The 24,395-nt window shown below is 33.1% G+C and overlaps 3 protein-coding genes and 1 pseudogene across 5 annotated transcripts; all 4 read right to left on the bottom strand.

The window, feature by feature from the left end:
* Positions 1–6,570: 6,570 nt before the first annotated feature.
* LOC120125714 (peptidyl-prolyl cis-trans isomerase CYP40-like) lies at positions 6,571–10,074 on the bottom strand. Of its 2 annotated transcripts, none has more exons than XM_039144075.1 (9): positions 9,634–10,074; positions 8,549–9,049; positions 8,224–8,311; positions 8,072–8,124; positions 7,734–7,838; positions 7,287–7,362; positions 6,929–6,966; positions 6,740–6,818; positions 6,571–6,668 (listed from the first exon to the last, which is right to left on the bottom strand). In XM_039144075.1, exons 1-8 carry the CDS (start codon positions 9,802–9,804, stop codon positions 6,765–6,767), a joined length of 1,086 nt encoding a protein of 361 aa, XP_039000006.1. In that variant the 5' UTR covers positions 9,805–10,074; the 3' UTR covers positions 6,571–6,668; positions 6,740–6,764. The 2 variants fall into 2 exon arrangements, with proteins under 2 accessions (XP_039000006.1, XP_039000007.1); XM_039144076.1 differs by having other exon boundaries at positions 6,577–6,664; positions 6,746–6,818.
* Positions 10,075–10,484: 410 nt separating this feature from the next.
* On the bottom strand, positions 10,485–11,985 carry LOC120125719 (peroxidase 10-like). The gene is made up of 5 exons (XM_039144080.1): positions 11,725–11,985; positions 11,380–11,574; positions 11,118–11,277; positions 10,613–11,025; positions 10,485–10,575 (listed from the first exon to the last, which is right to left on the bottom strand). Exons 1-4 carry the CDS (start codon positions 11,929–11,931, stop codon positions 10,616–10,618), a joined length of 972 nt encoding a protein of 323 aa, XP_039000011.1. The 5' UTR covers positions 11,932–11,985; the 3' UTR covers positions 10,485–10,575; positions 10,613–10,615.
* A 1,610-nt stretch (positions 11,986–13,595) lies between these two features.
* LOC120125694 lies at positions 13,596–20,413 on the bottom strand (annotated as a pseudogene).
* Positions 20,414–21,220: 807 nt separating this feature from the next.
* LOC120125715 (50S ribosomal protein L25-like) lies at positions 21,221–24,138 on the bottom strand. 2 transcript variants are annotated; one of them, XM_039144078.1, is made up of 4 exons: positions 23,675–24,138; positions 23,462–23,591; positions 21,358–21,612; positions 21,221–21,327 (listed from the first exon to the last, which is right to left on the bottom strand). In XM_039144078.1, the coding sequence occupies exons 1-3, from the start codon at positions 24,029–24,031 to the stop codon at positions 21,386–21,388; spliced, it is 714 nt and encodes a 237-aa protein (XP_039000009.1). In that variant the 5' UTR covers positions 24,032–24,138; the 3' UTR covers positions 21,221–21,327; positions 21,358–21,385. The 2 variants fall into 2 exon arrangements, with proteins under 2 accessions (XP_039000009.1, XP_039000008.1); XM_039144077.1 differs by having other exon boundaries at positions 21,221–21,612.
* Between the last annotated feature and the right edge of the window lie 257 nt (positions 24,139–24,395).

The following is a 24,395-nucleotide window of genomic DNA, read 5'->3' on the forward strand; positions in this document are numbered from 1 at the left end:
GGTTAGTATGTTTAGCTTGTAATTGAAAAAGATGGGTTAGATTTTTGTGGGGCCACACAGTGAATTGTGAAATTGACAGATATGCCACGTGGTGCAATCCTAGGGCGGTTGTTAATTAATTGGTTTGGCTTCAGCTTAATACACACTAATTTAGAGACGAAATTTCGTGGTGTTCGTTTTTCCTTTCGGTGCTAATCTGCTTACTTGTTGCCTCACCTCTTTATCATGTTCCCAAACGTCAACACTACGTCGTTTGATTAACTTTACTTAGGCATGTAAACGAACCGAACACACAAACGGAAATATGTTCATGTTCGTTCATTTAATAAATAAACGAACACAAACATAAACGAACAAAAATTTTTTTGTTCATTTTCGTTCATTAAGGAATATAACTTGTTCATGTTCGTTCATTTAATAAATAAACGAACATAAACTAACACAAACAAACGAACATAAACGAACACAATAAACGAACAACACAAACACACAAAAACACTTATTCGAACAATGTAAAAAAAAGTAAACAACAAGAATAACAACTTAAAATCCATTAATATAACCTGCAACATTAGAGTTAATTTGTTTGAATACAACAAACATATATAAATCATAAATAAGCTATATAAACATAATAAAATCTTAAAGTTAATTTGTTCAACAAAACAATTTTTTTGAAATCCAAACAACTTCAATAATCTCCGTAACATATTCAACTTGCCTTTTGTTCGAACATAAATTAACATAAATGAACGAACATATAATCGAACGTTCACGAACGTAAATGAATGAACGAGTCCTTTGTTCATGTTCGTTCATTTAATAAATAAACGAATATAAACGAACTTCCCACCGCACAGTTCATAAACGGTTCGCTGAATGTTCGTTTCATTTACAGGACTACCTTTACTTCATGAATAAAGCTCCCATTCCACTCCTAGTCTCGTCTTTATAGTGATTAAAAAAATACAATACAGTAATCATGATTAGTGAATAATTGATTAAGAAGTTGTGTATATATTTATTATTATTTTTTATTAAGTGTATATATATATATATATATTAAAATATGAAAATAAAACATGCCAATGCTAATATAATTTTAATTTATATATATATTTAATATTTGAATTATATATTTTTAAATTAATATTTAAAGAATTCTCTTAAACTATTTTTTTTAAATTACTTCCAAATTATATCCAAACTTTAATTACATCTCTTATTTTGGCATTTTTTATATTTTTTTTAAATTTTATTTTATTGTAAATGTAAATGATGTCATCATTATTGACACGTTATACAATTTTATATTATCACATCATTAAAAATTATCACATTAATAAAAATACCAAAACAACAAATAAAATTGAAGTTCATATGCTAAAATTTCTTTAGATATTAATTTGAGAGAAAGTATCTAATTCAAATATCAATTTATGAATTAAAATTTAAATATTAATTTAAGTATTAAATGTATATTTAAACCAATAAATTGTTGATATAGAGGAAAGATAGGTCCAGCTTTGATTTTCGTCTGAGTTTTTCAACAGCATTAAGGTAATATCATTAATCCACATTTCAACTCATGCTCAAAGATAAAATCATAAAAGAAAATACTAATTTTAAAAGGGAGCGGGTCCAATTCCCTTTTTAAAAAGCGGTCGGAGTAGTTAACGAAATGGCCACTTCCGAAATTTCCAATTACAATCACACAATTTGTGAGGCTTTTATCAATCCCAAATTGCTCAATATTGAATGAATATGTTCTGTTGTATTATATTTAACAAAGACTCCGAAACTGTAAAAAAGAAAGAAAAAAAAATTCCGAATCTCATTATAAAAAATTAATTTAACATTGCAAAATTGCATGTGAATTTCTCTTTCATATATTTATGATATTAAAATACTAAAATTAACACATTTATTATGCATGAAAAGAATAAAATATTTAAAATACAATATGTTATAGATAAAGATTGAAAGAAATGAAATATTTTTATACATTTAATTTTATACTTCATAATAATTCTATCTGAGCACGAAACTTTTATATTTAAAATCTATGCCCACAAACTTAGGAGATGAGTAGACCTACTGATATAATCAATTCCCTTATGTCTGCAATTTATTCGTAGCCCTCCAAAATTAAATACTAAATTTTAATTCACTCAGATAGGTCATATTTTATTTCAAATTGTGAATAAGAATTTATTTATTTTAATAATTTATATTTGGTGAGAAAAAGAAAAGAGATTTTATTTCTAATGAGAATCAAACCCACAACTTTAAAGAGAAGAAATATATAAATTGAGGATTTTTAACCACTTACTTTAAAATTGAATTTTGAAAACAGTATAATAAAAAAAATCGGTTATAATCATACATTTCTTAAACTGGAATAAAAGGACTTGAGCTATGTATATTGAAGCATGTGCCCTCACTAAAACAAATCAATTAACAAATACGCTTCATAAGTTAGTTCGTTTCAAAGAAAAATAATATATTTCTTTATTTTGTTGTCCACTCGGAGCATATGGTCATAATATATTATTCAGCTCGCCACCGTGTTTTGTTCTTTATTTTCTCCACCACTCGTCAAGGAGTTATTGACGCTAAAAGTCTATTGATTAATATAGAACCTAGGGATAATTAGTTCCACGATCCAACAGAAATCTTAAAGATAATTAGTTCCACGATCCAACAGAAATCTTAAAGATATAAGGTGACGTTTGGTTCGTTAGATAATTAATTTCATATTCTGTTTAGTTTGTAGACATGTTAGATGAATTTGATTTTAATAATGTAAAATGATAGAATTACTTTTTTTTATTTTTTTGCTTTATTTTAGTTTATTTTACAATTTATATGTAGTAATATATTATAAAAAATTAAAAATATTAAATTTTTATTTTATTGATTGATTATTCATTTTAATAAATTATAAAAATCATGCTAATAAACATTATAAGTTAAAATCATCCCAATCAAAATATGTTAATAAGTTACCAAAAGATAGATCAATATTTCGATACATTCCAATCGGAGTATGTTAATTAGTTACAAAAAATATACCAAAAACTATTTTATTCAATATATGAATTAGAAACTCGACTCGACCCGACTCAAAATAATAAAAAAAATATTTTTATTAATAAAAACACTGACTTAATTGAAAAAATTATATATAGAGGGGTATTATTGTAATTATTCCTAAATATATAAGGTAAAATTATATATTTTTTTCGGGTCGATCCGGTTTTTTACCCTAAACCTGAACCCGACCCGAATATAACATTTAAAAAAACCCGACCCGACTCGACCCGAATATTACACTTAAAAAACCTGACCCGACCCGAAAAAAATAAAGTTTCATCCGACCCGAATATATGAATTAGAAATCCAACCCGATCCGACCCGAAATAATAAAAAAATATTTTTATTTAATAAAAACAGTGACTTAATCCTACCCGACCTGAATTATATATATTTTCGGGTCGGTCCGGTTTTTTCACCCTAAACCCGAACCCGACCCGAATATCACACTTAAAAAAACCCGATCCGACCCGACCAAAATAAAGTTTCACCCGACCCGAATATATGAATTAGAAATCCAACCCGACCCGACCCGAAATAATAAAAAAATATTTTTATTCAATATATGAATAAGTTACCAAATGATTGATGAGGGTAGTATGGTCAAATTTCAATTCCCTCCAACAAGAGAATTGAATTCTCCATTTTGGATGAAATTCACTTTCCCTCATTTGATGGAATTGAATTCCATCAGGGATTCCAATTCCCTTGAAAAACTTGAACCAAACATGGGAAACTGGTGGAATTGGATTCTAATTCCCACCAATTCAAAGGGATTCCATCCAACCAAACGCAACCTAAGAGTTTAAGGTTTAATCCAAATTTAATTCATATTTTATATTTTACAATAGGGATTGAGATATAATGGATTTATTAAATATATTTCATACATTAATACTTCATCCGTCTCACTAAATATATTCATTAATAAAAATTAAGATTTTAAAATTTTAGTAATGATTATTTTAAATATTTTAAACAATTAAATTAATATATTTAAAAACTACTTGATTTAAGGTCTTAAAATATACTTTTATATTTTTATCAATAATAAATGTTAAATAATAATTAATCAAATTTAAAAAATTGTCAAAAATCAACAATGAACAAATTTAATGAGATAGAGAGAGTAACACATAATACCATGTATCGTCAATGAATTAATAGATCATATGTTATTAAAAATAAAATTTATGCACATTAATATATATATATATATATATATATATATTAAAAAATCAACGAGTGTTGATATGAGATTCATGAATTTTAGCTTATAAGACTAAGTTTAAATCCTACCACCGTCACTGTTGGTGGACAATCTATAAATTCTTATGTAAATTTCAATTGTGTCTTAGGTATACGCTAACCCTAGATTAGAGGAACCATCTCTAATCTAAACTTTTATTTACCCATATATATATATATATATATGCAATAATCAATTAATTAATTATACATAAATCGGAAAGCAAACATGAATAAATAATCACAATGGGAAGCGTGTGGTATGCAAATAATTTGTAAAGGGCATCTTGCTAATGGCAGTCGATGACCCCATGAAATTTGCTTCATATTTGTCCAAATCTTTGGCTACAAAGAAGGAAAAAAAAAAAAAGCTTTCCCCCAACATTATGATTACATGCCTGGTTTTTGCCAACTAAAGGCAACGACCCTTTGACTTCATGTAAGTTTTTTTTTTAATAATTTTGGTGATGATGAATGATGATGTCATTGTAATTGTAATTCACTATGCCTTTTCTTTGCGAAATTGACGTCAAAATAAATCTAAAGTTTAGGTCTTAACTGCTCCTTTGGCTTTCACCTTCCTCACTTTTTATATCTATAATTCACGGGGTATGACATGTTTTGCACCGTAACGGTATCCATGTCTAAAGCTGGTTTTATGTGAAATGTGTGTATCATCTCTTTTGCATATTAATGCATGGATTTTTAGTAGGACGAAGGGTGAGAAGCGGTCAGTTCACTTAATTTTTATATTGAAATAAAAAAATCATTAAAAAGTTTCATAATTATTGAAAATTACAAAATGCATAAAATTCCCATGGAAACTACTACAACTCAACTTGATTCAGAGAAAACTTGTTTTGCTTTGTGTTCAAGTACAAACAAACATGTTTGATAATTACACATATCTGATTCGTGTTTAAAGTTTTAACATATTTAGAAGTTTATTGTTTATGTTCACAAGGTTACCATTAAGAAATTTAAGATAACGACGAACAGACTTGGTCAATAACCATACAGGAATCTATCAACTCTGCCGTATCCATACGTGAACCAACAGACAGAACATAAACAAGAAACACGAGCCAGAAAAAAACAAGGCATTCCTAGGAATTTCACATTACTTTATTCCTATGAGTAACTGGGTTTGGAAAACGACAGCATTTGCCAATCAAACAAAATCTTTAAGACATACAGTATTATGTAATGCAATGGTTACAGGAAGCCCCCAATTCCTTGATCACTGATAACAGCGATGGAGTCGTTCGATGGCAAAAAAAAAAAAAAAAAATCAGATGGACAAACCAAGAGATTTCGACAAAGGAAGCGATGATACATTGGAAGCCAAGATTTTAGAACTGCAGAAAACAAAGGAAGCGCTGAAGAGAGCCAAGGACAATGCTACATATTCATGGTTACATTCTAAACCCCTCATTGATGAGCTCGAGAGACACAAATTGGAACTTGCAGTTGCTCAGAATCAAGATTCTATTTTGAGTAATATGATTTTGGAGCTCGAATCACAACTTGAGACCATTATCAAGGACATTAGAGCCAAAAGGGAGGAAGAACTCAGGGCTGTAAAGACAGTTAATGAAATGAACGGGCTTCTGGAACAAACACGTGAAGAGTTGGAACAGTTGAAGGCAGACAAGGATGAAAAGCGCAGAACAAGATCAAAACTAAAATATACCTTGCGGCTAAGGAGGCAGACTCTTCGCACATTGCAGCTCACACTTCGACAAGTGCGAATAGAATCAGAACTGAGCAAGATCAAAACTAAAACATCCAGGTCCCAAACAAAGACCTTGCATTGCCGAAAGCTCGAACCAAAGAAATTTATCAGAATAAGCAAGGGAAACCACAATTGATGAGCAAGTCCAAAAGCAGGAGGAATAAAGTGTTGAAAGTGAAAAAGAAAATATCAATTTTAGCTCGAATAAAAACTAGTCTTGTGAGCATAAAAGGAATGTTCAGATAAACTCTAACAGGCATGTATGTCAAAATACAGTTCCTGCTCGGAATAAAACGTCATATCTGCTTGATCAGAACTGAGAAGGAATAAAAGATGAATCTGATTTAAAGTTCAACCGAGTCTGAGTATTTCCTGAAGAGAGATCAGATAGGCTTTACTGTATGCTAACTCATGCACAACAGCATAAATTCCAAAGTTCAAAGGCATAAGTACATATGCATATATACATAGCAAAAATCAGAAAGTCCATACCTGATTTTCCATAATGCAAGCTGGACTATAATAGATCTCCCACGACTACACGACAATGTAGGCAAAATTAAAAACCTCGAGACAAAAGGTGGCCTGCAAATAATCAAAACACAATTTACTAGACAAAGTGAAACATCGATAATCAGAAAGCGAACAGAAAGATTATTGCTGTACCATAACGTTGGCTAAAGATCTACTGAAACATTCTAGAGTATGCTTTTTTCTCCTTGTCTCGTCTATCGGCAATCTGCGGCAGTTTTACAAGTTCAATTACCTTCACATGTGAAATCAACAGGAAGTGCGAGGTGGAAAGCATTAAATATTTTTTCAGCAAAATAATAGATAATTATTGCTGACCTTCTTCCTTGCAGCTGCAAGCTCTTTCTTTATTCCACCTGAGTGGCAGAAAACATGATATAAGATGAAGGCCATCCCCAAGTTCGCCTAAAAGTATATAATCGAATGATTTTAATAAACTAGACAAATGATAGCAAAAACTAAATAAATGATTTAAAGTAAAGTTTTGTATTTATGTTATGCTGGTATGCAATTTTACCAGGTGACACAACATGACACTTCATTAATCAAATATGAAAAGCTAGCAAACCCTTCTGGACCTCAAAACGGTAAAACGGGAGGAAGAGAATGGAAGAGGGAAGGAGGTAACATGGAAGGGGTTTTGCAGCTGTTTCAGTTTAGACAAGATTTTACTGACCGTCATTCGGCTCTAAGTCCAATGCCTTTTTAAAGCTCTCAACTGCAGCATCAATGTCATTCAGTGCCATGCATGCCTGAGATCAGTTAAAAACAAAAGAAATTAAAGTAAAAAGATTACCAGGTAAAATTGCAATTAGCCATTTAATAGTTTGACCAATTTGCATTTCAGTTAAAACAATGGCATGCAGTTTATTTTGTTATAAACACGTTAGGTTCCACCCTCAAACCAATTAGCATAGAAAAAAAGAAACTACAATATAGTTATGCTTGAAAAAGCACCAATACTAGTAAGATAAAAAAAGAAGAAGCAAATCTACAGAACTAAGCAGTGTTAAGAAGAAACATAACCAGCGAAAAGAAATGGAAAAGAAAACGGACCAGGCAAAATAAACAGTGTTAAGGAAGCAATAAATTTGGCTTTGAATTACAAATACTAAGCACTGACCTGGCCTTGGCGAAAGAAAGCTTTCACATTATCTTCTCCATCACGAATTGCAAAGTCTGCATCCAACAATGCTCCTTTCAGGTCACCTAGTTTCAACTTGCAGGCCTAAATCAGACAACACAGAAAGCAGTCATAAGAAAGAAAACAAATAACAATAACAGGAAAAGGTATAAAAAGTAATGACAGATGCTAACATGGAGGAATGCTTTACAGAGAAGATGCAAATGCAATGGATGAGAACTTAAAATGTGAGAAAGAAGATTGGAATGCTCTAGTCATGCTAGATGACTAAACCAACTACTTATGGATGATCTTATACAAGGAAATCAAAATCTTACAGAACTATTTGTAAATATCTTAGACTTGTTCTTCCGCAAAGAGGAGCTATTTTCTGGGTAATGACAAATTAGAAAGGAAGAAAAAGCAGAATAATTAGAGGATTAATGAAAATAAAATCATGATCATCAAAGAAAGAAACTAAATAATGCACCTTGATCAATGTCATCCAGGTCCCAGCAGACATCCAAGTAGCGCAAAGCCTTACAATATTTCCTAAGAGCAAACTTATAGCCTTGTTTCTGTGTGAAGGAACAAGTAGAATATCTAGCAAAACTATAGCAGTAAACCAAGTTCCAAAAGAAAGAACTAAAGATATTGATAGTCTCTAATGTAAGGTAGAAAATGTGACATCATTAAGGATTCATAACTCAGAGCACAAGGCGATCTCATTCATAATAAGTGTAACATGTGTAATCTACGGCAAAGGAAAATGAAGCAAATTATATCGCAAAAAACCCTACAATTATATGAAATACCTTGTATTGCTCATTTCCAAAAGCTTTGATAGAGTCTACTGCCTTCATCCACCAAGAAATTTCATCCACTTTTTTGTCAAGGTCAGCTGGCCAATCAGGATAAATATCACCATCCTTAAAAAAGTTGGATACCCCATCATCTGCCCCCTCGTGAATATCTCCACAATCTTCAATTATAACGTCTACAGAGGGGTAATCACCATCCTTGGTAGCAACATGCTCGATAGATCGAACAACACCCATTCCTTTTAAAACCTTGCCAAAAACCACATGTTTTCCATCGAGATGAGAAGTTTGAGTGGTTGTAATGAAGAACTGAGACCCATTGGTGTTAGGCCCCATATTAGCCATGGCTAACATTCCTTTTCTTTCATGTTTTAACTCGAAATTTTCATCTTCAAATTTCAAGCCATAAATGGATTCTCCCCCAGTTCCATCACCTGCTGATATATCCCCACCTTGTATCATAAAACCTCGGATAATGCGATGAAAGCGCACACCCTGTAAATCAAAATTGCACTATTGATAGAAAAAGGAAAGCACTACAAAGTTGCTTAAAAAGGTTAAGAAAACTATTTGGAGGTGCATAGAAGTCATTCAACGAAAGTGAAATTGCAAAAGCAAGAAAATCTCTAACAAGTAACAATGCCATCTTTAATTTCCTTTATTCTCTAAGTTTAAAGTCATGCTTACATGCATTAACATTAGATGCAAACTAGATTTTAGGAGGAAAAAAAGTTCCCTTGCTGCCGACCATTGCATCATTTATCACTTTTATAACACTTCCATCTTGAAAAAACAAAACTCAAGTTAAAGCGCATGAAAATTCAATCTTTTTACACTTGAAACAGCTTACTTTACATGGTATAATAATAGAAACACTCACAATAAAGGCTTTTACTTTACTCAAAGCAAAACAAAATGGCCCATACTTTATCACCCACTACACTCAAACCAAATAATTTTGACACTTTTGACAATCAAGGAAGAAAGAAAAAGTGTTAATCGCTAAACTAGATATACTTCCATGCATTAACATATCAATATTAGAGTTCCGTGAATATAAGAAAGACAAAAGGTAGAACCTTGTAATGCAGGGGGGCAGCAGTGTTAGGTCCAATGCCTTTCTCACCAGTACACAAAGCCTTGAAATTCTCAGCAGTTTTAGGCACGACATCCTTGTACAACTCCACCACTATCCTTCCTTCTAGTTCTCCTCCTATACTTATGTCCAAATAGCATCTTGGGTTCACCATTTTCCCTTCTCTCACTTAACTGTTGCTTCTACTGAAAATGAAAACAACCCCAATACAGCCATAATCCCACATTTTGTTTTGAACCCAACAAAAGAAAAGAAAGGGTCTTCGCCTTTTCAGGCTTTGCCCGTTCGTCTGCGGGTTGGTTTGTTTTAGCTGCTGCCTGCTTTTTGGGGTGCTTTAGGAACCGTCGGATTTTTGTGTCGAGCGAGTTTCAGGACACAAGGATTTGAGGTTAAAGTGGGGTCATATTTCCAGCCTTTATTATTGAGAGAGGATGTTGATGTTTGGGCTGTCCAATAGACTATATTCCGAGAATTTCTTAATATAAGTATATTTTATAAATATAATTGTTCGAATATAATTTTTTAAAAAATATTTTTTTATAATTTAAAATAATTATAAAATAATGTCTCTTTAAAAAATTTAATTATTAATACTCACACATACATACTACTAATATAATTATTCAAATTTAAAATCTTTAAAGATAATATCACTTCCTTTTATAATAGTTTTCATAAATTAAATGACCAACACAAACAACTTTTAAATTTAACAGGATATTATATGAAGGAGCCTGTAGCTAAAAGAATTTGAATTTGGTAATGACTAATGAGAGAGCAGCAATCCAAGTTTCCAATTATTTTAAAAGTGCTTTCAACAAAGCTGAAACGTAAAAGGTTCCTTGTATTTTTACATGCAGTCATTCACATTTAGAAACCTGAAAACACTTCAAATTGCAAAGTTTGATGACAAACAAAAAAGCCTTCATCTGCTGCCTTGGAAGTAACAAGCTCTAAGGTATAATCTAGTTGACCACTTTGCAGTTCTTCCTTATCTCCCCGTCTTGTCCGGTCAGAACACCAATGTTGGCCATCTTCACCATTGATGCTTCAAAATCTTTTAAAAACAGATAAGGGTATTTGCTGTAGTTAACCACCATGGAAGCAGTTCGGTTATCTGTACTAAGCACATGATCCGACTGCAAAAGACCGGAGCTGTTGACGAGGTTTTTGTAGTATCCGTTGTCGAATCTGTTAGTCGTGAGAGAATCTAAAGCAACTAAAGTGGAGTCTGAATCTGTTTGATCTGGACACACACTCTGTAGACCTTTGAGAAATGATGTTTCAAGGTCTGGGTCGGGCTTGCCCGACCCACCAAAGTTGAAGAGCCTTTGTTTGAACGTGAAACACTTAGCAAAGCCAATGGTGTGAGCACCTGAAAACAGGGTTTTGTTTTCATTTTAAAGCAGAAAAAAATAATAATAATCAAAGACTGATGTTTTAATGGCATTGAAATGAAAAGCATGCCTGACAGAACAACCACATCCTTTGTATCAAGACCCTTTGAATTGAACTTTGCAATGATGTTGTCTAACGACTCAAATGGTGATGGAAGTTGATTAGCTGCAGTCTTATTCGCTGTCCGGCCGTCTCGACGACCTAACGGTACCATCCAATAAGATCCCCCCTGCCTGATAGATTACCGACACGACAGCACAAACACATGAAGGATGATAAAGATATACAAATCAGATTGAAATTAGCAGTGAGTGTTGAAAATGTTACTTACAATATTAGCAGCATCTCTTGCTGCAAGTGTTAATATATCAGTGCAGGAAACAGTTGATGGGCAATATTTATCAACATTAGCCTTAATTTTGTCAATAACCTCATAGCCTCTTACTGAATTTTGATTAGGAATTACAGTTTTCTCCCCCACAAATGTTGAGCCAATATCATCAAGTAAGATTGAACCATCACATCCCTGGAGAAGAATAAAGAAGAAAGTTTCAATTCATGATAATTGGACAGTTATGACATATTTTTATCCCACTTTTCATTTTTTTCTAAAGTATCCGACACATTAATAACCTAGACTAGACGTCGATATAGAAACGAAGCATAGTTTGATTACATTAACAAAACAATCATGGAAGTGAAGCCGAATGAGAGAGGCCGCCATTCGAGTATCATTAGCAATGGCTGACCAAACACCATATCTAACAATCTTTGTGAGACTAGGACAAGTGTTGTCATAGAATCTATAATCAAGTTGACAAAAGACCAGGTGACTGAGGAAAAAGATGTAAAACAAGTGAACAAGGGGTGCTTTTCGTTCCATATCGTCAAACTTAAACACCAAAATTCGAATCCGGACTTGTCTTGAAGCTCAAGCAGTGGAAACTGGGCTATTTATACACAAAGTAAACCAGATGCGAATTGAATACAATACAGAGCAAAATTTGATTTAGTCATTTCTCCAGATAGTGGGAGAACCATTATCTGATGTCCACTTCAATAGGTTTGGTACAATCGCATGTATCTTCTCATTGAAAGTGGCATCATTGGTGTATTCCTCTAGAGACAAAAAAGTTTCCATTTAAAGACTGTAAACTATAGTCTCTCAAGTTTGACTCAAGTGTCTGCCATGCGAAGAAAAACTGGACTCCTAAAGTGCATGCGAAAATACTTTATAACAATTAAGACATATGCAACAATAGTTTATATATATATATATATATAATTCATAAACACTTATTTTTATGCCGAAAGTAATACCAGTAAGTGTAGTAGTGAAGATAGATATCATATTTGGTTTAATGGAGTGATGAAATAGATCCATCAGTGGCAATTTGCACATCAGCTAGTGCCATGTAACTGGAAATGGATAAATACTATTCATCAGTGCATGAACCTGGAATATGTATCACTCAGATTCGATTGTAGGTGTATGCGTACACGAATATGTTGTATTTTTTTTTTCAAAATTTTTATATATTTGGAATATTTTTTCAGATATATATCTATGATGACTTCAAGAAAAATAATTAATACGAATAATATAGTCTGCATCTATGATGCAAGTGGATGGTTAAAAAAAACTACAAGGTAAGCGGGGGTAGTTAAAGGCGTGGGGGATAAGAGGATTTAATTAGAGTGGGAAAGAAGAAGAAATATAGATGAGCTAGAGAGTGTTAATAGACCAATTGTTTATAAGAGGTTTTTTTATTATATTATTTTAATTAATATTTAAATAAATAATTAATCACGAATTAGACGACTTTAACTAAGAATAGCTATTATATTAAAGAATTCGAGTTCGACCACAATATTTATATAAATGTTTAAGTGTTCATTGTCAACTGATTAAATTTTTTTAAATAAATATTACCTTATAATCCACCGTATAAATTTATATTACAAATTCAACGTGGATTACATCATTCGTTTTGTTTGCCTTTTTTTATCAATGAAATGAAAAGGTGATTGAATTTAAGAAAGTTGACAAGATGATGAGTGGGGAAGTGCTCTATTCCAATCATAAACCTGATTATAAGGCCAAAAAGTCATACATAAACATCTTCTTTGGTCCAATTAGGTTTAACCATAGTTTTCTCCTGGCAATTTAGGATTGGTATTTGCCAATGTCATCTAACTCTGAAATTTTACATAATGCTTTATATTATATTGTTTTTTTAACTTTTATTTAAACGCATTTGTTGATATAATATTTTAAAATTTTATAGTTTAGAACTTATATTGCGATGAAATATATTGGGATACTTCAATGATAAAAAAGAAATATTGTTCTCCCAGAACTCATACTATTTAAATTTTTAATTAAAAAGAAAATGGCTTGAACAATACATGATCCGGAGGCAGAGTATGGCAAGATGGGAATCGAACGACAAATGATATATGGGTAACACTTTCTAAAATCTACTAATTCATTCGACTTATGAAGATTAAAATGTCACTTTCTGTAAGAATATACATGGAGGAAAAAAGGGCTTTCACAATTTTGGAAGCTTTGAAAAAAATAGTCAGTAATTTACAAAAAATAACCAGTTACCGGATATGCTTCCAGGATGAAAAGGCATCCGAAACTTCGATAAGGCATTGAAGACATCGATCAGGTAGGGAGGCTTTAGTTCGGTTCTCCACATCGGACCACATTCGTTTTTTGTTGGTCTCCAATGCAATGCTTGAAGCTGCCTGATCAGAGAAGCCTTTAAAATAGTACACAACCTTTCTTCGTTTCTTCGATGTTATCCGAACATATAGTTCGTCTTACACTCCTGGTTGTGATATCTATTAACGGTACCAGAAGTACTGGATGATGGGGAATTCAGACTAGGAGGAACCTCAAGGGTCGACCGAGGAGAATAACCCGGTGCCACTGTTACATCACAATGTTTGTAATGATATCGTTGTGCAGTCTCACTGGAGAAAAAGAACAATTCATGAAGCTGAAATGGACAGTTGAAAAAAGAAAGCATTCGATTGAATTCGGAAGCTACAATATGCAAATCCCAAGTTGCAGAAAGTGTTAAGTTCCAAGGCTATCACAATGTAACTCTTACCTGTCAGGGGTCACAGGTTTTGAACACTGCAAGCTTGGCTGCACCGGTAATTGAGCCAGTTTAAATTCAGATCGCTCACCTGGACCAAGGGGAGCATCCTGTATATTGTTAAACTAATTATTACAGAAACCATTATAAGCCAATGGATACAACAGGGTATCTATTCTTGTTTACAATGAGTTTTATCCCATTAAAGGATGAGGCGCTGGATGAGGCAACCGACTGCTGTGGGCTTTTAACAAATCGGTGCTCAAGTAAAATGCTTGCAGATGGTCTCTCTGCAGGATTTCTTTTGAAACAGAAACGCAAGAAATCCTTCCCCTCAGGTTATAATGTTTCGGGTACGGGAGGGGTATCCCGCATCACTTTAAGCATAGCAGCAGCCTGATTAACAAAGATAACACACAGAAGTTGGCAACTGAACCTGCCCTTCCGTGCACACTATTAGGGCACTATTAAGTTTTAATGATTGGCAGATAAGTCTAATTGGCATACAGTGCATGATTATTTAGCATTATGAGAAGCACAAAACCCAACTTTTTGTTTTCTTTTTCCATAATCTAATGTTGTTTCATGCAACAGTGGGAAGTTGGGATGCTCAAAATCTTCCCCAAATTTCAGAATTAAGATACATCAGGCGCTTACCCCTTCATACTCACTCCATGGGGCTTTAGCAGTGAACACCTCGATAACCGTACAGCCCAAACTCCAAATATCAACAGCTAGAGCAAGCTCGGAACTATTATTGTCGTAACCGATTTTTGTCCGGGTACGAAATATTTATTTGGCGGAAAAATTGATGTGAATAAATGGTTTTTAAAAATAATTTGGGAGTCGCCATCGGCCTTTTGGGTCAGGTAGGTCGAATACCTAAAAATTATTTTTTAAAAGAGTTTTAAGAAAACATCAATTAAAAAATGAACTGATCTGCGTTTATAACCAAAAATTCGTTCTTTTTAATAATAAAAAAAAAGATTCGTGGTCGGTTACGTTTAGGGAAGGATTAGCACCCCTACAACGCCCAAAATTGGTACTTTTTAATTATAAATTGTCTCTATTAAAAAATTTAAATATACATTTAATTTATAATCTTATTATTAAAATATATTTATTTATTTAAAAATATCAGAAAAGGACTTCTAGGTGCCTTAAGACAGCTCTTTTCTTTGATATTAATAAAATTAAATTTAAATAAAATTAAATAATAATTTTTAATAATATTTAATTTTAAAATACCAGAATAGGACATCCAGTTGTATTAAGACTGCCCTTTTCTTCGATATTGAAAAATATTAATATAAATTATTATTTATTATATATATTTATGACTATATAATAATAATAAAAAATATTTAAATAAAACAATAAAAATACAATTAGAACGATATATTTAAAAGCAGTAAAATAAATGAAAACATTTAAAATTAGTGACTAAATTATAGTAAAATTAAAATTAAAAGCCTAATTCATAATTAATCAAAATTATAGGGATTAAACATGCTATTTTCTTATTTTTTTTAATTTAGTGACTAAAATAAAACTATATAAAATTCGGATATTAGATTAAAATAAATTAAAAATATAAACTAGGGATCAAAATATTACTTATTAAAATTAAATGATTAAATCTGTTATTTATCCTAAATATATTATTTTAATACAAAGGACTAAAATAAATAAAATTATAATTAAAGAACCGAATTAAAAGGATTATTAATTGATTTAGTGACTAAAATGTAAAGTTTACAAATTAGGCTGACTGCGGAAAGATTTAACTATTATTTAATTACACGAATAGCCCTCCCCGAAACGGCGTTGTTTGGGAAGGGCTATTTAATGCCCAAACCGGCTGGCCCTTCGGGCCAGCTATCTCATTTTCTTTTTTTTTTCTCTCTCAAACAGAGAGAGCCAGAATTCTCTCTGGCCTCTCTCTATATTCCCTCACCGGAGGGAGTCCGGCAGCCGTCTGCCGCCGCAAATTCTGCCGCCGACCACCGCCTCCGGTGGTCGGAAATTCCCCAAATTCACCTAAAATGTAGATCTAAACACCCTAAGACCGAATCCGACCTTTGTTTCCCCAAAAAGACTCCTAATCGGAGTAAATCTATGAAAATACCTTCGGTATTTTCTGTTCTCCGACGATGTTTAGTGCTTCCGGCGATGGTCAAGGCTTCTTTGGTAAGCTTCTCTCCTTTTTTTTTGTTGCAGTGTTGTTGTTGACTGGAATCGTTGGTAGTTTTTTTTTATCTCTCTCTGTCTCTTTTGTTTTCTCGTCTCTCCCCGTTCTTTTTTTTTTTTTGCTCGCAGATGGGGTGATGGCTTTATAGCCATCACCGGTGTGGCCATCGGACCGGTCTGAAGAATACCTTTCGGTGAATCACCGGACTCCCAGTAGTGACTCACCCCATAGCCATGGCGTGGACGGCTGGCGTTGGAGCTTCTGGAGCCTTCAGTTGGGACGTGGCAGCGGTGGAGATGGCGAGAGCAGCTGCGGCGGCCGCGTGGCCCTAGGGTATCATACCCTAGGGTTTGCATCTGGAGGTTCTTGGACCGTTGGATCATGCCAGATCCAATGGTGGATGGATGATGGCGGCTGGGTTTAGATACAAACCTTAAACGGGTTTAGGGTTACACATTTGGGTTAACTGTTTGGGCCATTGTATTTGGGTTAACTGGTTGGGCCAGACTTGGCCCGTTTGTAATAATAAAATAATAATAAAAATAATAATAATCATAATAATAATAATAAATAATAATAATAGTAAATGGAAAAAAAATAGTATCTTCAATTATCTTTCTGCATCACTGCTTGCATGAGCTGTAGGGAAATGGATTGTGTCAGTATGTTTAAAGTACAGATATCATATAATTATATAAATTTGAGAGATGGTACCTCTGGAGCCATCCAGTAAGGGCTTCCCTTCAAAGATAGATCAGCTCTTTGTCCAGAAAGCTGTGCAACAAAACCAAGACAAAAATATTCAATCTGAATCAGGAAAATAACAACTAACGAGTTATGATTATGATGACGACAGCATCTGCTACACCAAGCTAGTCAACTCTAGTTTTCATACAAAGATCTAATTTGTCCACTTCAATTGTGCTTATGTCCATTTATATTCGTCACTTCTTTCATGCTTAACTAAACTGTCCAATAAAATATTGCAGTTGTGGGGATGAGTTGCAACGTCTTTCAGTAAAGGATTGCAGTTGTGGGGATGAATTGCAATGACTTTCACTAAAGGATTGAAATTGTGGGGATGAATTGCAACAACTTTCACTGAAGGATTGAAACTGTGGGGATGAATTGCAGTACGTGATCCTAATGGTTACAATTATAGAAGCCTCATCTGTAACTAGCATGTGTCGAAAGAGGGGGAAGATGTGAAACTTACATGTTTGGACATCCCAAAGTCAGCAAGCTTGACAACTCCAGATGCATCACCAAGCAAATTAGCTCCTTTTATATCCCTGAATATAAAAGGTAAACAGCATATTAAACCACCGATATTTCATAATAGAATACTGAAATAGGTTTTTTCCTCCTCAAAGTAGAAGTATTTCCATGTTTAAAATTTGAATTGGAAAGAAAGTAGATGTCATTAACAATTTTACTTTAATAGGCTATTTTTAACCCACAGATTAGGGCAGTGCTTTGTACCTGTGGATTGTCTTTGTGCTGTGCAGGTAAGCCAACCCAGAAAGAATATGGCGAGTAAAGTTGCGAACAACAGATTCTGTTATGGCACCACAGTGATCTCGAACATATTTATTAATCGAACCAGGATGAACATACTCCAGATATATATTGAACTTGTCTTCCACCTGCATATGGTAATTTGTATTCCTTAATGTAAATTCTTAAGATATTAAGTGGAGCAAAAGGAGAGGTGAAATCCATAACATGCACTAGGCACTTACTATTTCACTACCATAATACTGCACTATATTCGGATGCTTGAGCTGGCTAAGAACCTTGATCTCCTGCAATAAAAAATGTAGTTAGGACTCCGTAGAAAACATTCAAACAGCTATAGGTAAACATCCCTAGAATGAAGAAATGTAAAATTTTTGGCAGAAAAACCTGCTCCAGTTGCTTTTTACACATTGTAGATTTTGGGTCATCTGGAAATATGTCAACTTCCTTCATTGCACATAAAGCTCCAGTTTCTCTTTCAGAAACAAGAAGTCATTTTAGAGATTATATGGCAAGTGCAATAGGAAGCAAATACACAGAAATTTTACACGGTAAACCTGTTCCTGGCAACATAAACACTTCCAAATGTACCACGCCCAATAAGTTTGCCCTTTTGCCATCGAGAATTTATTGGCAAAGACTGGTTTATGAGCAACTTGGGGCATGGAGGCTGGTGCGGAAGCCAAGCCTGCTCCTGGAGGAAGAGGTAACGGAACATAGATAGGGGCATTACTGTCAAGTCGCAGCGGTGAGATCTCAGTAGTCTCAAGTGACAACGTGGGATGTATTGGTGAAGGAGGTCCACTATGGCTTCTATAACTATTCCTTCGAGTGGGACTTCGATTCGGTGGACTGTGAAGTGGAGTATTATCAGTGGTAAATGCATTGGAATCATGGGATGCTCGGGGAGGAAGCCCTGCAACATCTATCTCCGGGGCGTACCAAACTTGATTACCTGTAGGAGCCATGTAATGCGGAAACACATCGGCAGCACACATTCTCTGAGGTGTAGAAACAGGACTCTCGATTTGACTCGTCGGAGCACTTGCAAGCTCACTGTAACACACAAAGGTATTAAATATATTTCATAGTTATTAACAATAAACTATATTCGAATTTATTTTTTTTTAAAAAATAAAATTTTCATTTGCAGATAAGATCACTTAATAAGTTATTTAATATTTAACATTTCAAAATTGATGCTAAAATTTTAATTTCATTTATTATTGTATAATTTTTAATAATATTAACTTTTAACAATAAGATAAATAACCTTATCTTATAAAGTTGATTTTTTTAAATAAAAAAATTAAATTCAAATTGAGTTAAAATCGGATTTTATTTAAAAATAATTATTAATTTTGTTGTATTTTTTTATTTTATTAAATACAAATAGAAGAAAAAATATTTATATAGAATTGAACTTTATTTTACTTTAAAAATTAAGTTGAATTTGAATCAAATGAAAATCATTAAATGCCAAATCAAGTTAAGATTAAATGAAAATTTCTAATTTTCAAGTCTGAATCTAATTTAGGATGACCAAAAATCTAATCCTACCCAATTTTTACTTATTCCTAAATTGATAACATCATATATTTTAAAAGTATCTAAAACTTATTAAAAAGGATTATAAAAATTCTAGACATAAAATTTATGAAATTTGATATTTTTATTTTTTATTAGAAAAAATAAATGTTTATTTTTTAAAAACTTTTAATATTTTTTAATAAATTTAAAAAATTTAGATACTAATTTAAGTAGCAAATGTATTTTTTTTAAGATAGTAACAAATGTTTACTTAACTCAAAGTTACAATTTCATCTAGGAAAATATTAATTAAAGAAATAATTTGAGAAGAAATATAAAAAGATTACCTTGAAACTAAAGGATTAGTGTCATCTGTTTTTTTTCTATATCTCTATCCTCCAAACGTTTACAATGTCCAGCTTCCCTCGTCGATAGAAACCTTTGCTCCCCGTCTCCATATGGAAGCGGAAGCGGAAGCGGCAACGGTACAGCTAAGGCCGACGACGAAGAAGATGACGATGACTTTGAAGCCCGCGGAGGAGACAACAACGGAGTATCGCAACCACCACCGGACTGCTGCGAGACCACCGCTTCCTCGTTCTGATGATAACCTCCTGGTCGATTAGACTCTTTGGCTCCCTTTGCCTTCTAAACCTAATAGTGGCAATGCGAAACCCCAAGTAGTAACGTGATTTAGGACGTTGATTCTGCTGATTATGATTATCTTCAGTATGTTTCCGCGACGAGCAGGAGGACGACGACAAAGACGAAGAAGAAAAGCAAATATTCTGAAACCAACGCATGGCTAGAAATCATTCTGGAAAATCATGAGAAATGATTCGATTTCGAATGACGAAAACGAGGATAGGAAAATCCATGGATTTATGTTCGATTGACCAAAACAAAAGCGGGGGGAAACAACGTTCCAAAGGATTGGATGGCAATGGCGTTTTCGGTTTAAAATTCGGTTCTTTTCCCTTTTATCAAACATTACGCGCTTCAATGGGGGTATAGAATAACTTTGATTCTTTTGTAAGTATTTGTGTTGTTTTGGATCCCTGATTGTAATTTTGTATCTGACATTGTTCTTTGGATATAAAATCTGACTTATCCAAAAAAAAAAAAAAAACATTACGCGCTTCATAACGGAAGCCTTTTTATTTTTAAAGAGCTTAATAATAATATTTTCTTTTTTTTAATTGTGTTATTATTATCTTTAAAACAATTATTATTTTTTTATTGAAGGCTAAGGGTCGGGACATTAGTTTAAATTCGTTTTCTTAACTTTAAATATGTTAAATTATTATATATAATTTATTTTATAAAAAATTAAATTTATAGTAATATATAATATTATAATTTAAAGATTTGAAAACATATTAACATGTACATATTTCGAAAGGTATAAAATAAATTAATCGTTTGATGATCAAGTAAAAAGACGAACTTGTCAGCTGAAGGGCTGAGTTTATGTTTAGATATATGCTTATTATACAGTATTCATAGATATTCTTCTAATGTGAGTATACTTCCTAAATTCATTTATCCCATATCCATGATAGAATACGTGTAGTGTATATTTTTTAGAGAAAAAGATATGAAGAGCTCAAATACAATCACCAGAGATAAGTTAGCATCAACATAACATTCAAAACAATCATAAAATTGTATAAGATGAACACAATTTTCAGTATCAGAATATGCAATTCATCTAAACCGTTTGCAGAAAACTACTAAAATTCTGCAGAATCTACAAAAATTGACGAATCATTTCACAGGAACCAACTACTCTTAATGTTACTTTGAAACAAAGGTCTGAAACAGCTTAAGGCACAAGCTCAGTTTGAAATACAATCATAAATGTTAAATGGCTCGTCTATTGGGAAATCTCAAAGCACCACATCAAGAACTCAGAATTATTCTTGAAATTCTTCGTTTTTTTAAATCTAATAAGATATATCTGGTTTTGACTCGTGCTTCTTTAGCTATACCTTCATAGGCTCTGGATTTGCAAAATATGTCGACACAATCTTACATATAGGCATGCTTTCATTCTTGCTTAGAAGCTTAAAGGACGGATGGACCTCAATATCATGCATCAACACTCTATCATCAATATCTAATTTGCTCACGTCCACCTCAATCTTTTGAGGAATGTGTTCTGCCGGGCATTGAAACTTTAGAATACTTCTTATCATGTTAAAGTGGCCACCTGTTATGGTATCAAATATCATCAAACACTGTTTGTCAAATGACTCGTATAATCTGATTATCAAAACTTCAATGAGATTACACACCGGCAAATCAAAAGAGATATATACATGTAAACCCCACATTTAAATAACGAAAAGGGAAATGATAATAAGATGTGCATCATGTGGTTTCTCCCTAACCAACATGAAAGCTTGCATTAAGAAACTGGTATTTGTCCTGTTTGTCTGATTTACATGCTAGTTCCCAACAAGAAAAGAAGGGTATAGAGGCAACAATTAAATGGTAAGAGACAACATATGCCTGTTCACGTTCTTGTGCATTTCCGCTGGCAACGAGATATTCAATAACTTAACATCATTTAGTGCAACCCTAAAAAGGTGAAATACGAGGGAAGAAGCTTAAGATGGCATGAAATGAGAAAGAGAGTAAGTGGATTGCAAGAAGCAAAGCTCCAAGAATTGGTAAGGCTAATGATACACGAGATTGATACGAAATTGTAAAGGAGAAAACATTAATGTATACATTTAACAAATTTCGATAACATAAAACTAAAAATCAAATTGTAGCATCTAACCTAACCATCCATTTTTTTTATAAGAATGACAGGCCTCCTTAAAAACCTCCTTCTTGATTAAAGAAGGAGGAAAAGAGTGCCTTAGAAACTTTATTACTCCTCCGAAATTACATAAGATTTAACATAAACACCATACTGAAAAAACGAAACAGACTAAGCTACTCAACAGACAACCAAAAACCTAAAACTCAAACGATACAACACACTGGAAACGATTAAACATCAACCAATTCCCATCTTTGCTAAACTATCAGCCTCCCCATTACAAACCCTTGGAATCAATCTAATTGAGTGCACCCTGTCCGAGATAAAAGATGAAATCTCTTTAACTAATGGGAGGATAAACTAACCTAACCATCCATAACAGCACTAAAAAAATGTGATTTATAAAAAACATGTTTCAGAATCGTATACAAACACATATCCAGGAAGATGCCTACATGTAAACACCAAAAGATTCCCAAATTAATGTCACTTATTCATTTCAAGTTTTTCTACATATCCCTAGTAAGAAAACAGTTTGCCTTTGCTTCATATGAAGGATGGAAATGTGGAAGGATGGAAAATTTGTTAATCAAATGGTTAAGATTCATAGACACTTCCTTACCTTCAATCTTAACTATTTGATTAACAATTTTTCCATACTTCCTCAATTCCATCCTTCATACCAGGCAAAGCCTTATTCTGTCCCAAAGAAACAAAGAATCACGTGATGAATTTTCAAACATAAGTAGGGAAATATGACCTTCCAAGCACTCTCTAAATACATCGAAAAACAAAGAAATTTTTCAACATAACCGACTACAAGGTGAGCATTGTGCAGAACTGAGCATGATCACAAAGGAAGACTTTATAACGCCTTACTATTTTTCTATTGAACTTTCTAAAACACAACACAGGTTTCTAATTGCTTATTGGATTATTATTTGGTACACCGCCAGTGGAATTTCACAAGCTGCCTTAAGATAATGAAAAGTGCCATGTTTAAATACGCTTAAAATTTTAAAAATACTTTAAGTACACTTGTCATCATCTTAAAACTGCTTGTAAAATTATTTTTCCACTTAGGGTATACCAAATAATAACCCATACTTTACCCAACAAGTTCAGATAGTTTCTGCCCAAAAACACAATTTCAGATTGGCTCAATATTTTCATCTAAATGGAGAAGTGGACAAGAAAATGGACAACACAAAGTAAATTATAAATCTTGGATAATATTAACATTGATCAAACAACTATGAAAGGGGGACAGTTGCAATAAATTTTATACCTTTCTTAAGACCAGGGCAATCTTCTAGTCCTTTGAAAACTACAGGGACATCAACCTTCAGCTCAGTCCCTTCATCCGCCCAAACAAACACTAAATTCAATATTTTACCAGTATCCTTATCCCTGTGAATCTATAAGGCAACCAAAAAAATTTGAACTTGGATAACAATAAAAACTAAAAAATTAAAAACTAAAAACATAAAAAAAACCTTGCCTTGATAGGTAAAACTCTCCCGGATTCAAGTAAGACTGACGACCCAGAACCGGCCCGGATCTGAAGCTGGAACGTCGTGGAACAGAAGAAAGGGAGTTCAACCGACTTGATAATGGATCGAATCTGCTTTCCTTCAGTAGTCAAAAGTTGTTTCCTTGACGGAGAACGGTTGTTAGGGTTTTTCTCGAGCAATCCCTGAGAGAAAACTACGGCGGGGATTCTACCTTGGAATCTATCGCGGCTCGAGATACGGCTGCCGATACATTCTCGAGGGATGGCTTGGATAGTGTGGTAATGGTGGGAGTTCGCCGATGATGTTTGAACCACCGTTCCCAGACCGCGCCACAACCTGGACATTTGGCCGGAAATTGTAATGGACTTCGCCGGATTGTGGACTGTGGATAGTCGCTGTGAGTTTGTTCCAGTTCTAGAAATGAGGGTTTTGCGGATGGTTAGGCAAAAGGGGTTTAAGAATTGGGCCAAGTTTAGGGTTTTTTCCGGCATAATACATACCAATTCTAAAAATCGAAAGATCAAAATCAGCCCAATTCCATTTTTTAAATGATACGAATAATAATGGTTGATTTTATTGAATTAATAAAAAAAATATAAAAATGAGGTATGTATTTAATGTATTACTGTTATAAAATTATTAATAGAGAGCAAAATATAAATTGACAATTCTTTAGAAATATTATTAACTAAACCTGATGTGATATTG

Source organism: Hibiscus syriacus, unplaced genomic scaffold (genome assembly GCF_006381635.1).
Source record: "Hibiscus syriacus cultivar Baekdansim isolate YM2019G1 unplaced genomic scaffold, ASM638163v2 tig00110437_pilon, whole genome shotgun sequence".
NCBI lineage: Eukaryota > Viridiplantae > Streptophyta > Magnoliopsida > Malvales > Malvaceae > Hibiscus > Hibiscus syriacus.